General features: G+C 43.2%; 1 protein-coding gene across 5 annotated transcripts in view; it reads left to right on the top strand.

Moving 5' to 3' along the window:
* Positions 1-359: 359 nt before the first annotated feature.
* LOC122564279 (nuclear transport factor 2-like) overlaps positions 360-18,087 on the top strand; it is a 50,289-nt gene continuing 32,561 nt past the window's right edge. Inside the window, exons 1-3 of one of the 5 annotated variants that reach the window (XM_043718958.1) lie at positions 360-466; positions 7,887-8,013; positions 8,734-8,805. In XM_043718958.1, coding sequence (XP_043574893.1) covers positions 7,915-8,013; positions 8,734-8,805 — 171 coding nt within the window. In that variant the 5' untranslated portion in view covers positions 360-466; positions 7,887-7,914. Of the gene's footprint in view, positions 528-647; positions 1,041-7,886; positions 8,014-8,733; positions 8,806-18,087 lie in introns of those variants that run through there. The other 4 variants (XM_043718957.1, XM_043718955.1, XM_043718956.1 and 1 more) reach the window with 4 other exon arrangements.

Raw genomic sequence — 18,087 nt, 5'->3', positions numbered from 1 at the left:
GACTGCACCAGAGGGGAGTTCACGGATACGTCCATAGGCCTTTGCGCGGAGCTTGTGAACATGGGCTCGAGAGCGGGGATAGTGGGCACGTGCACAGACCTTTGGGCGGAGCTTGTGAACATGGGCTCGAGAGCGGGGATGGTGGGCACGTGCACAGACCTTTGCGCGGAGCTTGTGAACATGGGCTCGAGAGCGGAGATGGTGGGCACGTGCAGTGACCTTTGGGCGGAGCTTGTGAACTCAGTTCCAAGGGAGGGGATGGTGGGCACGTGTACTGACCTTTGGGCGGGGCTGGTGAGCACGTGCACTGACCTTTGGGCGGGGCTGGTGGGCACGTGCACTGACCTTTGGGCGGGGCTGGTGGGCACGTGCACTGACCTTTGGGCGGGGCTCTTCCCTTGGTGTCGGTCTGAAAGAGGCTGTGAGGGTTTCGGAGTTTCCTGTTGGCTCGGGCAGAACACGCGAGGTTGGGATTGAGTTTCTTCTGAATTCCCGCTGCCTTGCCAAAAGCGCGCGCGTGTTGGCTGGTAAAGTTTTTGTCTTGGGCTCGGTTATATTCCCCCCCTCACATGGTCAGTGATCTGACCCAGAGGCCTTGTTGCAAACTGAAATGCAACATTCTGTTGCTGCTTTCCACACAATTGTTTCGCAGTTTTGTGTGTTGCGCCAATTTTACCTGCAAAAGATTGAAAGGCTTTCTTTCAATTACTAACTCAATTGGGTTTGGTGCATTCATTCCGCAGACTTTGCAGAAACAATTCTGTATGCTTCCGGCATTTGTAGTGCCCACGAGGGTCTATATTTAGCTTTCGGGTATTTTTCGCGCTGTTTTGTGTTTTGAATTAAAGGATTTTAAACGTCAGAATCACCCCCGCACCGTTATCTTTGAGTGCGTGAGCATGTGTCACTGGAGTGACGATGCTGCATATTTACATGCTTAATATGAAATGAATGACAGTTTCAAGATTGGTGAGAGCGTGCGAATGCAGTGTCTTCTGTACAAATGCCGCTGGGAAGCTGCTGACAGTTTGCACGCTATGGTTAGTGACTGGAGCTTTCCTCTTGCTGAGGAGTTCATTAATTCACTAATCGGCGGCTGGTATGCAACTTCCACACAGTTCGTGACTGCCATTTATCACGTGTCTGATAAGCGCATTGAACACTTACGTTCAAATGTATGTTTTTTAATCTTGAATTAATATAATCTTAAATATTTACGATCATTTCGCCGATTGTGTAACTTCTACAATCTGGCCGTTTGCTCGCTCGCTTTGCATTCAGCATTGAATGAAATTACCGTCCCCTGTTTGTTTTTTTTAGATTAGATTAAATTACTTGGTGTGGAAACAGGCCCTTCGGCCCGACAAGTCCACACCGCCCCGCCGAAGCGTAACCCACCCATTCCCCTACATTTACCCCTTCACCTAATACTACGGGCAATTTAGCATGGCTAATTCACCTGACTGTGGGAGGAAACCGGAGCACCCGGAGGAAACCCACGCAGACACCGGGAGAACGTACAAACTCCACACAGTCAGTCGCCTGAGGCGGGAATTGAACCCACGTCTCAGGCGCTGAGAGGCAGCAGTGCTAACTACTGTGCCACCAGTTCCTTTAAAAATGTATTTCATTAAAGATACTAATACATTGCAGCGTGTTCCTCGCATTCTGATAAGTTTTACAACTTGCTGATTCGATTGTTCTCAAAAGTGCTATGAATTTAAATTTTATATAGACACTTTCAAAGTGTCAAAGTCCCTAAATACTTAACGTTGTGTATTTTTTTGAAGAACAGTAATGTAACTCAGTAGCTGATTTATGCAGTCAAATTTCGACGAAGAGAACTGTGATAATATCAACGTCATCGTTTTCTTTCCGTAATAGCTGTCCGGAGTAATTTCTGTTTTACCTCTTGAAATAGTCACATAGGTGTTTCTCTTACCTGACCTCGACAGGGCATTTCCGTTAACCTCATTTGAAAGACTGACCAAAATACGTATGTAATCTTGATGTGAATTTGGGACACTTACTAGAAAATTGACTTAACTAATAATAGAATTTATTGTACATAGTCCTTTCAAAATGTGGTTAATTCTTAATCAAGTTCTCAAACGCTGAAGTGTTCAGTCCTTTCACAATACAGTTATTGAAGGTGACCGAGATCTTGATCAATTGGGTCAATAGGCTGAAGAGTGGCAGAGTTTAATTTGGGTAAATGCAGCATATTGATAAAATAAACAAGGGCAGGACTTATACAGTTAAAAGTAGGGCACTGGGCAATGTTGTAGAACAGAGACTTGGAGGTTCCTGTACATAACTCTTTCAAATTCACATTGCAGGTGGATGGTTAAGAAGGTATTTAGTGCGCTTGCCTTCATTGGCAAGATTCTGACCTTTGAGTATAGCAATTGAGCTGTCATATTGAAGTTGTATCGGATGTTGATGAGCCCCCTTTTTGGAGTATTGTGCCCAGTTCTGGTTGCCAGCTATAGGATGGAAATTGTTAAACTGCAGAGGGTTCAGAAAAGATTTACCAGTATGTTGCTGGGAATGAAGGGCTTATGTAATGAAAATAAGCTGGGAGTTTTTTCATTTGTGTAGAAGGTTGAGGAGTGACCTTGTTGAGGTTTATAACTTCATGAAGGACATAAGATGAATAATATGGGTCTTTTCTATAGGGTGTGGGAGTTCAGAGCTAGGGGACATGTTTAAGATGAGAGGAGAAAGTTGCCCCTCATGTCATTTTCAAAAGAGAATTTATTTTAGTGTTTTCATGTGTGGAATGAACTTCCACAGGGAGTGGTGGATGCAGGTACATTTACAATGTTTAAAGATATTTAAAAGACATTTGGATAAGTAGATGAATAGGAAATGTTTGGAGGGATACAGGCCAAACACAGGTAGGTGGGACTAGTTTAGTTTGGGAATAAGGTCAGCATGGACTAGTTGGATTGAAGGGTCTGCTCCATGACTCCAGCTTAGGGTAGTCAACTGCATCTATTTCCAGACGTTGGCTTCTATGATGTCTGCCACTTATGTGCATTCATTCACATTGCTCTAGAATCTCTAATCTTAAGATGTTGCCATTGTATGAAAGATTTTTCAAATTTTGAGTTTCAAAACAAATTTTTCAGAAGAATGTTATGCAGGGATTTAAGGAGAGAGGAGAGACTTTAAAAAGTCATGAGGGACAATTTTTGAGGGTTGTAGTATGTAGAATGAACTTCCTGAGGAAGTGGTAGATAAGGGCACAGTTAGTGTTTTAAAAGACTTTTGGGTAAGTACATGAATGGGAAAGGTTTGGAGGGATGTGGGCCAGGAATAGGCAGTTTAGTTTGGGATTATGTTTGGCATTGGCTGTTTGAACCAAAGGTTCTGTGTCCATTCTATGACTGAGAGACTAGTATTGACTTGAAATTTCAACTGTTTGTCTCCATAAATGCTGTCTGACATGATGAGTTTATTGAGAAGAAGAAAGCCATGTGCCCCTTTTGAGCTTGCTCCACCATTCAATATCATGGCTGATCTTTTCATGCCCTCTCACCATAACGCTTAATTCCTTTACTGTTCAAAAAATCTGTCTTAGCTTTAAAAACATTTATTGAGGAAGCTTCAACTACTTCCCTGGCTAGAGAATTGCATACATTCACAACCTTTTGTGTGAATAAGTTCCTCCTCAATTCAGTCCTAAATCTGATCCCCCTAATTTTGAGTCTATGCGCTCTTATTCTAGTTTCTCACGCCCATGGAAATAACCTCCCTACTTCTATCTTATCTATTCTCTTCATAATTTTATCTTTCTATAAGATCATCCCTCACTCTTATAAATTCCAATGAATATAATCCAGTCTACGCCTCGTAAGCTCACCCTCTCAACTCCACAATCAACCTAGAGAATCTTTTCTGCACCCCTCTAGTGCCAGTACAGCCTTTCTCAAGTAAGGAGACAGATTGGATGCAGTACTCCAGGTGTAGCCTCACCAGCCCCTTATACAGCTGCAACATAACCTCCCTGCTTTTAAACTCAATCCCTCCAGCAGGTGAAAGACAAAATTCCATTACCTAAATTAGCAGTTGCACCTGCAAACCAACCTTGTACAATTCATTCAGAAGGACACAGGTTCCTCTGCTACAGTTTGTTTTACCATTCAAATGACAGTCCTTTTTACCAAAAAGGCTGACTTCATATTTATCAACATTATACTCCATCTGCCAGACTTTTACCCACTCAAACTATCTATATCCCTATGCAAACTTAGAATCCTTTGCATCTTCTGCTTATGCTTCAGATCTCCATCCTCTGTACTTAGCTTTTGCTTTCAAATGATTTCTAATCAGACCCTTACATGCTTCATTGGTATATTTACGAACTGCTAGCCATGAGGTAGACTCCCTCCCCCTCCCCCCCCCCCCCCCCCCGCCTTCCTGATGTGGCATGAGCATGGTGAGTAAAGTCAGGGAATTGTGAAGGTTATTTTTTTCTTAGTTCAATTCCTTGATCCTTAAATGTTGAGTTCAGAAACTTGCCTTTGAGTAGAAGCTACCTTATTTCCACATGTTTGCATTTCATTACAATCCCAAATCTCCTTATTTATGCACCATTTCCAATTCTTTCCTTTTCTGGGAAGCTAGATAGTGGAAAAGCATGGCTTGTAAATAGTCCCTGGCAGTTGTAACACCAGTGCTTTATCCCAGCCATTTTTTTTTCTGCTTCACAATGATGTTCCAGAGAACACCACAGCGATTGTCCTTTTCAACCCTTTATCCATGCAAGTTGGCATCAGCAAATCCTCAGCCTTTTCACTGTCTGCTATTGGACCAACTGCATATAGCATGCATCTTTTGGCTTCTTAGTGACTTCAGTCCTGGTTATGTTTGTCAGCTTCCCTGTCGGTCACATTACTTTCTTCCCTCAGTGTTTAATGTTTAATTACAGTCAAACCTCTGTTTTCCTTTTTAGTAGAGGGAGAGACAGGCAACTTATTGAATTTGGAAGTGCTGAACAGTCAACTGGGTGGTGTTGACCAGCACTGGGCAACATCAGTGTCTCACCTAAGCATGTGGAAGCACTTTACACAGCAAACGTACACTCTGTATTTCAAAGCGAACCAGTCCTTAGTTGTGTGAATGGGGACTGCAGTCAAGGGAACTCCATACATTTGAGGAGTTTGGCCATGGTCAGTCAGGTGCTGGGTCCTATGGGTCTGGGCATCCATGACCTTGTAGTTCAGGATTTGGACCATGGTGAGTCCTGCAGGTCGTGTTAATCCAGTGATACAGGTAGGTTTTTGGGATGCTATGAAGGCATATATGAAGGGTGTTGGGTGAACATTCCCTGTGGTGGAATTGAAGTATGATCCAAGTGGATGGTACAGCCATTAGTGGTGATGCATGGGCAGATGAGGAGATGAGTTTTCCCCAGTGAGTGAGTTGGAAGCATAGGTCAGATAGTTCAGGAGGATACAGAGGTGAGAGCCCTCAACCTGATGTGATAAATATGGAAGTGTGTGTGTCCATGAGCCTTGGTGTACAGTGGCAGAGTTGGAGTGTACTTGAGTGAGAGGTAGCAGGGAAGACATGGTACTTACCCTTGTGGGTGCAAAAAAATACTAACTTTCCTGTAGTGTTGGGCATCCTTTTCAGCTGCCCCAATCTGCCATTTGAGTTCGGGTTTAGATTGTTGTAGTGGTGTGACCTCCACTGGCAGCAAGAAGGACTGCTGTCCTCTCCAACAGCCTGTTCACCAAGACTTTCAGGTCTGTCTGTCAGTAGGGAGTGAGCTTTCCATTCTTCTGGGTCATGTCCTCAGTGGTGATGTTGAGCACCATATGAATGAAGGCTGGTTCCTCGTTTGTAGTTACTGAAGTAGTGTGCAGCCAAGCTCTAAATATATGCTAGAAGATCCCAGCAGTGGCAAACACTTTTTTTCTCTCAGGCTAATGAATTCCCCAAGTGCACAAAATATGTTGCCAGCATCAGTTGGCAATCACTCCTCCATTCATGGAGATGCCCAAGTGGTGCAAAAAGGTCAGCAAGTCTTTTGGATTTATGCAGAGGAATGGATGTGACGACTTTTACGTGCAAAGTGTGGTCCTATATTGGTACTAACAACGTAGAACTTGAAAAGAGTTTCTCTTTAGGGAATATGAGCAACTAGGGGCTTAAAAAGCAGACTTGAAGATAATCTCTGGATTATTATCTGAATCATGAGTGAGTTGGCATAGAGTAAATAAGATTGTGTGTTCCTGATCTGGTTCTGACTGAAAATTGCCAATGTGGAGCTTAGGCAGACAGTCAAAGTCATAGCATGGAAACGGACCCTTCGGTCCAACCCGTCCATGCCAACCAGATATCCCAACCCAATCGAGTCCCACCTGCCAGGACCCGGCCCATATCCCTCCAAACCTTCCTTTTCATATACCCATATGAATGCCTCTTAAATGTTGCAATTGTACCAGCCTCCACCGCTTCCTCTGGCAGTTCATTCCATACACGTATCACCCTCTGTGTGAAAAATTGCCCCTTAGGTCTCTCTTATATCTTTCCTCGACTCCAGGGAAAAGATTTTGCTTATTTACCCTATCCGTGCCCCTCATAATTTTGTAAACCTCTATAAGGTCACCCCTCAGCCTCCGATGCTCCAGGGAAAACAGCCCTCGCCTGTTCAGCCTCTCCCTAAAGCTCAAATCCTCCAACCCTGGCAACAACCTTGTAAATCTTTTCTGAACCCTTTCAAGTTTCACAACCTCTTTCCAATAAGAAGGAGACCTGAATTGCATGCCGTGTTCCAACAGTGGCCTAACCAATGTCCTGTACAGCCGCACCATGATCTCTGAACTCCTATACTCAATGCTGTGATCCATAAAGGAAAGCATACCAAACGCTGTCTTCACTATCCTTTCTACCTGTGACGCCAATTTCAAGGAGCTATGAACCTGCACTCCAAGGTCTCTTTGTTCCAGCAACACTCCCTAGGACCTTACCATTAAGTGTATAAGTCCTGCTAAGATTGGCTTTCCCAAAATGCAGCACCTCGCATTTATCTGAATTAGACTTCATCTGCCACTTCTCAGCCCACTGGCCCATCTGATCAAGATCCTGTTGTAATGAAATAACTCTCTTTGCTGTTCACTACAACTCCAATTTTGGTGTCATCTGCAAACTTACTAACTGTAACTCTTATGCTTGCATCCAAATAATTTATGTAAATGACAAAAACTAGAGGACCCAGCACCGATCCTTGTGGCACTCCACTGATCATAGGCCTCTGGTCTGAAAAACAACCCTCCACCACCACCCTCTGTCTTCTATCTTTGAGCCAGTTCTGTATCCAAATGGCTAGTTCTCCCTGTATTGCGTGAGATCTAACCTTGCTAATCAGTCTCCTCTCACAATGACAATTATTGTGATTGCGTTCAGAGCATGAATGGTAATGTTTGAGACTGCAGTTTTACAAATTGGATCTCGAACTATATGCAATCAAGAGGATAGGGTGGCTCAGTGGTTAGCATTGCTGCCTTGCAGCACCAGGTTCAATTCCAGCCTTGGGTGACTGTCTGTCTGTGTGGAGTTTGCACATTCTCCCCATGTCTGCGTGGGTTTCCTCCCACAGTCCAAAGATGTGCAGGTCAGGTGAATTGGCCATGATAAATTGCCCACAGTGTTAGGTGCATTAGTCAGAGGGAAATGGGTCTGGGTGGGTTACTCTTCAGAGGGTCGGTGTGGACTGGTTGGGCTGAAGAGTCTGTTTCTGCACTGTAGGGAATCTAATTTAACCTTTTACTGCGAATACTCTTGAACAGATAGTATTGTATTGCCAACAGCTGAACTAAGCATGTGAATTTGAATTATATTGGAAATATTAATTTAATGAATATCTTCAACAGGACTGAATCTTCACTATTATACAGCAGAATGGCTGAACACCCATTGTGGGAACAAATCGGTAGAAGTTTTGTGCATCATTATTATCAACAGTTTGATCTAGACCGAAATCAGCTTGGCACTCTGTATGTAAGTTGTGTTTTGTATTCAGTGCACAAGTTGTGGTGTTATCTTTGCTTTTGCTGTGTGGTTTCCACTTCACTGCTCTCACTGTATCTCATACTGCACTTGTGTGGTTTGCCATCTGAGAGTAGGATTGGTATATACCAACAGCATGATATGACCAAATACAGCTGACAGAGAATCCATGTAATGGGAAAAGGACACTTGCTTGCTGAACCAGGCTTGAGAAAACTCTATGGTCAAGAGAGACTTGAACCTATGCACTGTGTAAATTATGAAGGCTAACTGAGGTCCCAGCAACTGTGCAAACTTTGAGAGTCAAGAATCATGGGTTTTTTTGTTGCAGGAGGAAAGCAGTTGCCCCACTCAGTAAAAGCTTCCCCAGTAGTGCACAAACCTCTTTTCCCTGGACTCTTCTAGTATGTGCATAGCGTTTTCCCTTTAAATATAATTGACTTGGTTGCAGTAATTATATAAGGCAAAACATTCTATTTCTTAGCAAGAATATTTAAAATTAAATCCTGGAACTTGAACTTCAAAAAACAAATTTAGATTTTTGGTATGTAGTATGGACTGTGCAAAGTTCTAGTTTGTTTTATGCAAAAGAAAAAAAACAGAGGAAAAATAGTCCTGTTACAATTTGAGCTGCATGACTATTTGTCAGAAAATTGTAAAATATCTGCTCTTGATCAAATGCAATTAATTTTAATTTTTTTTTGGTTCCAGAGTGACACTTCCTGCTTAACATGGGAAGGACAACCTTTCCAGGGGAAAGCTGCAATAATGGAGAAAATAGCTGTATGTATAGTTATGTACATCTCTTGTATTATCACATGTTTTGCTGGTCAGGTGCATTCACATTATGATTACCACGGTAATGTAGCATTTAGGCACCTTCTGAGTAAAGCATTTAAACCATTATTTTAGTCTCTATCCAAAATCACCTCTGGATTTTGCCAGTGGGCTATTCTTTGTAATGTTGCTGATACAAACTCAAGTTTGCAGTGTATAATAATGTATTTTTTAAAGTATGATTGCTGAGTGATTAATTCAGTATCATCCTTTCCATATCAGCTGGTTCTGCTGTATCCAGTCCCAAAATAACTTACTTTATCTCAGTCTATTCAATTGCTATTTGTTTGTCAAGAATAATAGTGCATGTTATCAGAAAACCAATTCCAGGTCTTTAGTCCATAAATTGATATTTGTAGTGAGTGCTCCTTTGTAGGTGCCATTCTTTGGATGAAATGCTAAACTTGTGCTCTGTCTGCCCCTCCAACATGTGCAAAAGTCCCCACAGCACTACCTTGAATCACAAAGTCTTCACTAGTGCTCGTACCATAAACTAGTGCGTAATCATAAACATCCCAACTTCTGACTTCATGATGGAGTGAAAGTCATTGATAAAGCAGCTGAAGATGGCTGGACATTGGAGTTCCTCAGAGTCGTGCCCTAAAGAGATACCATGGAGCTGAGATGATTGTGTGGTTGTGGGAGGTCAATCTTCCTGTGTGCTAGGTATGACTCCGACCAATGGAGAGCTTGCCTCCTTGATTCCAGTTTTACTAGGGCTGCTTGATGTCTCACACAGTCAAACATGGCCTTGATGTCAGGAATATCATGTTCACCTCACCTTGAGAATTCAGCTCTTTTGTCCAATGTTTGAACCTGATGTCTCACACAGTCATGCTGATCCCTTAAAAATATTTGGTCATACTTGTTCAGTTGTTGCTTCACTATATTGACCCTCATTACAAAAAAGTGTTAAGGCTGCATGCATACATTTCAAAAAGAGAAGTCTCTAACAGAAACATAATTCTTCTGAAAAGTCTGGTCTCTGCTATCTAGAATTTAAAATAACTTTTGCCTGGGAATGGATTCATGCCATTTCTGTAAATCAAATTCAAGGGAAGATTGTTATTTGTGGTTTTGTATTTGCAGCATGGTTGAAAAGTAATGGAAGGTGTGATCAACAGTACCATGTAGCAACAGCTGCTCTGCAACAACCTGCTCACTGATGCCCAGGTTGGATTCTACCACATTTACTCAACTTCTGACCTCACTACAGCCTTGGTTCAAACATTGGACAAAAGAGCTGAATTCTCAAGGTGAGGTGAACATGATATCCCTGACATCAAGGCCATGTTTGACTGTGTGAGACATCAAGCAGCCCTAGCAAAACTGGAATCAAGGAGGCAAGCTCTCCATTGGTCGGAGTCATACCTAGCACACAGGAAGATTGACCTCCCACAACCACACAATCATCTCAGCTCCATGGTATCTCTTTAGGGCACGACTCTGAGGAACTCCAATGTCCAGCCATCTTCAGCTGCTTTATCAATGACTTTCACTCCATCATGAAGTCAGAAGTTGGGATGTTTATGATTACGCACCATTCACAACTCCTTAGTTGTTTGAGCAGTCTGTGTTCAAATGCAACACAATCTGGACAATATCCAGGCTTGGGCTGATACTTGGCAAGTAACATTTGTTCAACACAAATGCCAAGCAATGGCCATCGCCAATAAGAGATGATTTAACCACCACCCACTGACGTTCGAAGACTCCACTGAATCCTCCACTATTAACCTACTGGGTATTTTAATTAATCAGAAATGCAATTAGACATGCACATAAACGCAGTGGCTACAAAAGCAGATCAGAAGCTAGAAATACTGCGGCAAGTAACTCATGTGTGACTCCCCAAAGCCTGTCTGCCATCTGAGGCACACATCAGCAATGTGATGGTATATTTCCCACTTCCCTAGATGAGTGCAACTCCTGAACACACAAGAAAAGCTTGACGCCATCAAGGGCAAAACAGCTGCTTGATTGGCACCACATCCACTACCACGTATCTGTCGCAGCATTGTGTGCTATCTGCAAGACGCACTGCAGAAATTCACCAAACATCCTTAGTACCTTCCAAATCCATTATCCACTTCATTCTAGAAGTACATGGGCAGCAAATACATGGGAACATCACCATCTGCAAGTTCTGCTCCATGCCTCTCTCCATCCTGACTTGGAAATATATCACTGTTCCCTCAGTGGTGTTGGCTTAAAATTCTGGAATTCCCTCAATGACTACCTATAGTATATGGACTACAGCGGTTCAAGACAGCTCACCACCACCACCTTGAAGGCAACTAAGGACGGGCAATAAAAGCTGTCCAGCTCGAGATTCCCACATCCCACAAGTTACTTAATTTAAAACAAAACTTAAGAATTTTGGTTTAGAGTTGCATCTTAGATTGTTGACCTGGGATTTATGGTAGTTGACGTCAGTCTTTTTTTTTTAGTTAAAGTCAGAAATAATGAATTTAGACTTTGAATCATTCTGGTAAGCCTTGGAAGATGCAAATTTTAACTTGTGTATTACCTTCAGGATGATACATTATTAATGCACTTATAAGTAGCTGCTATATTCTGAACTTTGGACTGATAGCAAGCCAAAGTCACAATTTGCTTTTTTTTTGGAATAGATGTTGGCCCGACAATGAACTTGATTTGCTAAATCAGAGCATCTATACTGTGTGCTGCATTGCCACATCAAATCTTTTGTAGTCACTAATATACTTGTACAGTTTAAGTCTCTGCTATGTTTGTCTTTACTGATCAGGTGGATGCTATTAAATGGCCAAAGATATTTTTAGGCCAATTTCCAAAGTCTGAGAGGTTGAAGCTGGCGCCCTAGTTGAAAGTAAAAGTGAAAGGAAGGAAAGGTGCTTGGCCAAATCTGGCAAATTTTTAAAATAGAAGGAAAAGTTTTATATAATGACACTCCTAATATCCGGCTCTCAGCATTGAACCTTTACCGGGCAGCATGGTGGCTCAGTGGTTAGCACTGCTGCCTCACAGCGCCGGTACCCAGGTTCAGTTCCAGCCTGTGGCAACTGACTGTGTGGAGTTTGCACATTCTCCCCATGTCTGTGTGGGTTTCCTCCGGGTGCTCCGGTTTCCTCCCACAGTCCAAAGATATGCAGGTTAGGTGAATTGGCTATTCTAAATTACCCATGGTGTTAGGTGCATTAGTCAGAGGGAAATGGGTCTGGGTGGGTTACTCTTTGGAGGGTCGGTGTGGACTTGTTGGGCCTAAGGGCCTGTTTCCACACTAATCCAATCTAATCTAATTTCGCAGTGTGCAAGTTACTTTGGTTGCTTTGTCTCAACATTACCACTAAACTAGCTGTTTGATTTTGATTTGGGATTGAATGTTTGTCAGGATACCAAGAGTACACTTCAGGTTCGCTTTTAACAGTCCCACCACAGATGGGAGCAGATGGGACCTTAATGAGTCATAAAATATTGTTAAAGCTCGCTCGGCTTTCTTACTAAAAACGAGAGAACAAGAAAAAATGTATTGCTTCTCACCACGTGGCGGGGGAGCCCAGCAATCCCAGGTGTGTGCTTATACACTAGACAGTGCTGCAAGCACTCTTCCATGTGATTACGCAAGCCAAGGCTTTTTATACCTCTTTTAACAAAAAAAAAGAGGCATTTCTTGTAGTTTCATGTGCAACTGCTCCCAATTTAGTTACTTCTGGGATATATTGGGGCAGGACTACTGCTGGGACATGATGGGACAAGCTTTTGGTCATATGCACTCATTATCTTGCTGTTCTTGTTTCTTTATTTTCTTTGCTGAAAATGTGTTGCTGGAAAAGCGCAGCAGGTCAGGCAGCATCCAAGGAGCAGGAGAATTGATGTTTCAGGCATGAGCCCTTCTTCAGGAAGCCTGCTCCTTGGATGCTGCCTGACCTCCTGTGCTTTTCCAGCAACACATTTTCAGTTCTGATCTCCAGCATCTGCAGTCCTTACTTTCTCCTCTTTATTTTCTTTGTTTACTTAACCATGTCCAAGCTGACCACACCCTGCCCCAACACCATTTTGTTTAACATATCAGTTATCGGTTTCAAGCAAGCTAAAATGTACCATTCTTACATTCACCCCCTTTGATTATTCCATAATAACATTTCTAGCTGACAACCTTTGTGATAATACCATGCAAACATTTAAGCAGAAATATAACCCCTACAAACAACAGAATAATAGAGGTGTTATGACTGATCATGCACCAGAAATTGCCCAATAAATTAAAAGGCCACCATCCCACAGAAGGGCCCTCCTGCATTCCTTCAAAGTAGGTTTTTATGGTCTCCCTGTCTTGGATCACATTGTAATACGAGTCGGTGATATTAATAATGCACATGTTACTAATCACCTTACATATGTCACCCTCCTTAGCCAACAGGTAATCTAGGGCATAATGGTTCTGTAAGGCAAAGATTCGCAATTCCCTGAGTTCCTTATTCATGCTATCGAGGGCCTTGGCAGTGGCGTTTCCTAGGATGGTGAGGCCACAGATTAGAAAGTTTCTGTTCTTGGCGGCTATCACTCCTGCTGACTTGCCAAGACTGAGGGTACCTAGGAAACCATCCTCTTTTGAGGACCCAAAGGTCTTAGGATCCCTCCACTGCTCACAAAATTCTTCTAAGACAGATCAGGACGAAAGTCTATGAGGGACTTTGATATTATAAGGACAGGGAATGGTTACCAATCTGATGGTACCAATAGCAAATCAGGTGGGGAGCTTCCTAACAGTGGTAGCACAGGTACCACTGAACATGATCACATCCACTTGTCAGTTGGTAACAAGTGGAATTTCTAGGCAATTTTGCCCGAGAATAACCCTCCTCGAGCCAATCATCTGTAGATGACCATTCCTCATTGGGATTATGATTTTTGACGAGGAAAGACCAGTTTCTAACCTTGATGTGAGTCCCATTTCCATCGCCAGAGTGCCTCGAGTGAAGTTTACACACTGGGACTTGGTACAGGAACAATGATATCGTTTGCCACTTAAGTCGCAGCGGTGTTGGAAGCAGTGCTTCAGCACATGAGATATTGTGGGGTACAATTACCATTCCACACATCCGTCCCTTTCTGTCGTGGCACATATGGTAACTAGTGGTATTGACAAGTGGGATTGGGACACCTGTTTGTTTGGTTTCTCCACTTCACCTGGGACCTTGGCATATGTACTAACTCCCTAGAAACCTCATTTTTCCCCTATGACAAATTAGGTTACCCACTTTCTCAGGTGTCTCTGAAGGTGTCTGACTCCACATGGGGCTTTCCCTACCAGGTGGTCTTCCAGGCATCCTCCTGACATTTGTCTTTGGTACTGTTGGAGACTTTGAGGGTGCGGAGCTGGCCCCTGGTTAGTGATCAAACGGGGGTAGCAACTAACATTGAGGCGGTTGAGTGTGATAGGGGATAACCTACTACCTTCCCCTCCCGTGAATTTTAAGATCGGTGTGCCAGAATAAATTATCTCGCAGACCCACAACAGAAGATTTTAGAAAAGATACAAGGAGCAAGACAAGCATGGTTAAAGTCAGTCCTTGGTGGTCGTAGTTCTTCTAGTCATCTGTGGTGGTGGGACTGGACCCACTGCTCCATTAATCTGATAGATGAGTCCAGTTGGACAGCACTTCAACCTTCACAGCAGTGGGAGAAGTGAGCAGAACTTGGGATGGTCCTTTCCACTGTGGCTCTAACTACTTCTGTCCCCCGTTTAGTATTAAGACCAGGTCTCCTGTGGTGAGGGTAGGCACTTCCCCCAGTCTGTAGTTACCCTTCTGGGCTTCCCGAACCTGGAAATGTACAGCTAAAAGAGATTTTGTTAAAGATTGAGCACATGTTGTCAGTTTCTCATTCATTGCATGTAGATCAAAAGTGATCTCTGGGCTTCGCATGGCTTCCCATGGCGTCCTTAGAGGCCTGCTGTATATCAATTCTGCTGGATTCAGTTTAGTTGTAGAGTGCGGAGTGACCCTTATTTCAAAAAGGATTGGGGTAAGACCTTTAACGACTTTAGACCAATCTCGTCAGCCGGTTTTGCTAATTTTGTTTTGGACCCCATTAGCTCTTTCCATTACACCCACTGCCTGCGGGTACTGTACACAGTGGAACTGCTGTCTGATATTAGTGTTCACACTGTTCCTTATTTATCTTGGCCACAAAATGGGGGCCATTATCAGAACTGATGATTTCAGGAAGACCGAAACTCCGAATGCAGTCCCGTAGCAGAATCATAATGGTGATTTCCGCAATCTCGTCCATGTTGGTCTGTGCTTCGACCCACCGGCTAAAAACATCAATGATAACCAAACAATATTTGTAACAGTGCACAGGTGGTAGTTCTATGAAAACGAGCTGAATACATTGAAAAGGCTGTTGCGGAAACAGCGTTTTCCCTCCTGGACTTGGCACCGATTTTCCTGGGTTGTGCTTGTCACGTGCAGAAAGACGCCACAATTTCACCAGTTTCCTTATTCATGTTTGGGTGCCACCAGGTTGGGTTACATAATTTTACCATTCTCCCCCTTACCCATGGGAGTTAACGAGTTGATCTAATTGAGCACGGTTAGGAGGGAGGAATCACGTACACAAACTTTACTGTTTGGGGTTAGCCAAAGACCTGTTGCACAGTCATTGGTAAGCCCTGCTTGTTGCCCTGTAATCTCTTTACCTTCACTATTGGGCAGAGCTGCAGTGTTGTAAAGTTAAGGATGCTGTGTTAATAAGGAGGTGCTGTCATTGCGCTCCCTGCCGGGCGAACTTACCCACCAGTCTATTTCCGTGAGAGATATCTGATTTCCCCGGGATCCTCATCGTCAGAATTTAAAAACAGTGCAGCCATACCCGACAGGTCGTCCGGACATTTTAAGCCTTTAACCTTATCCTTTTTGAGTTCCAGCCAGTCGGAGAGCTCACTCAGGTTTCTGATCTGGTTTTGATTCCTATCATAGAGTCAGACTCAGATGAACAGCCATGCCAATCACACTCTGCTTTTAAAACTTTCCGTTTCTTTTACTCCCCCGTCATTGTACATAACCCTGTCCCTCTTACATGCATTATCTTGCCAACTCTTAATTTTCATTTCGTCCTACCTTCTCTTGGCCTCCTGGTTCCAATCCTTAATCGATCCCTTCCATTTATCACTCGCCTTTTTATCCCATATTTTCTTTTCAGCTTCTTTGATTGCAGCTACATTCCAGGCACCCCCTTCTGGCCATTTATCAGTGCCCAGATATTTAGTCGACTGTGCTCTCAATACTCGATAGTCTTTTTTCCCTTTTCCAAATTCTATTCATACATGTGCTGTACTGGGGAATCCCCATCACTCTTGTCTAGGCGTTGTCCCATCTTTGAGGAGAAAGTGAGGACTGCAGATGCTGGAGATCAGAGCTGAAAATGTGTTGCTGGAAAAGCGCAGCAGGTCAGGCAGCATCCAAGGAACAGGAGAATCGACGTTTCGGGCCTGAAGAAGGGCTTATGCCTGAAACGTCGATTCTCCTGTTCCTTGGATGCTGCTTGACCTGCTGTGCTTTTCCAGCAACACATTTTCAGCGTTGTCCCATCTTTTAAAAGATTAGATGAATTTACACCTAAATCTCAAAGAATTTACACAGCCTCAAGTATCAGTCAGAGCTTGTTTCAGAGTATGTCCTCCGAACAGATTAGTTTGTAGTTTTTCCTAATTCTTTTGTCCTCCTAAAGTAATCCTATAACAAGACTTCTATCTTTTGGCTGTTAGTCGTCCACCCACAACCGACCCGAAAGAAATCTGTCTGACCCGATTTTTTTCTGAACAAGTCATCCACCCATGACAAATCCCTAAGGGGCCACCATATTCCTGTAAATTAACACCAAAACTTTTTCCTACCTTAAGTCTAGTCCTTCTTTCACCTCATTCTCTCATGGATCCCAGTGGGGAGCCAGATCAATCTCGAGCGAGGGACCACAGCATTTCCAAGAGTCGTTTACCAGAGTCCGAACACAAGGGATTCGGTTGTGCACTCTTTACTCCTGAGTTCACCACAGTCACTTGCACTTCTTCGAGGAGTTGTTCCTGCAATGGATCCTGGACGAGCCCCCAAAATGTTAAAGCTTGCTTGGCTTTCCTACTAAAAACAAGAGAACGAGAAAAAATTAAAGCATTAAAAGTCCTTTACTGATTGCTTCTCACCACGTGATGGGGAGCCCAGCAATCCAGAGTGTGCTTACATACTAGGCAGTGCTGCAAGCACTCTCCCGGGTGAGTACACAAGCCAAGGCTTTTTATACTTTTTTTTTGAGGGGGGGGAAAAATAGTTTCCTGCAGTTTCATATGCCACTGCCTCCAATTCAGTTACTTCTGGGATATGTTGGGGCAGGACTACTGCTGGGACATGTTGGAACAAGCCTTTGGTCATGTGCACTTGTTATCTTGATGCTCTTTGTTTCTTTACTTTCTTTGTTTACACGTGGCCATGTCCACACCCTGCTCTGACACCATTTTGTTTAACATATCAATTATATCAGTTTCAAGCAAGCTGAAATGTATCATTCTTACAATATAGCACCTTCAATTGTGGGGGACTCCCTTTAGACCTGCATTAATCTGCCAGGTAAAATTATGTATTCAAGATGTTGGAGTGTGATTTGAGCGCTCGACCTTTGAGAGAGTTGTTACCACTGAGTCAAGCTTGGCACGGAAACAGTTATATCAAGTGCAATGAAAAAGAACAGGTTGTGGGATTTACTCCTGTGTGCAGGGGATTGTTTCTATCTATGACTCTGAACTGAAGCAGACAGGGAAACTCAACATGCATAGTTTTTGTGTAAAATGATTTTTACTAGATGTTTTCCTTCATTTTTTTAATCAAGGATTGATAAGAATCAGAATCCCTATAGATTGTCCATCAATTCCACACCGATGCTCTGAAGAGCATCCTGCCCAGATCCACCCCCTACTCCATCTTTGACTTAAATACATACTGACTTGGTCTCTACAGCCCTCTGCAGCAATAAGTTTTATAAATGAATTAGTGTCTGAAGAATTTCCTCCTCATCTCCACTGTAAAATGGTCATCCCTTCACTGGGAGACTGAGCCCTTAGGCCATAGTGTCTCCTGTTGAAAGCACTTCTGTCCATACTATCCAGGCCCCTCCAGAATTCTATAAATTTCAATCAGATCCCCCTCCAAATCCTTCCAAAATCCAAGAATAGACCTAGAGTTGTCAACTGCT

This window comes from Chiloscyllium plagiosum, chromosome 29 (assembly GCF_004010195.1).
Source record: "Chiloscyllium plagiosum isolate BGI_BamShark_2017 chromosome 29, ASM401019v2, whole genome shotgun sequence".
Lineage (NCBI taxonomy): Eukaryota > Metazoa > Chordata > Chondrichthyes > Orectolobiformes > Hemiscylliidae > Chiloscyllium > Chiloscyllium plagiosum.
This window is presented reverse-complemented; position numbering and strand designations above follow the sequence as displayed.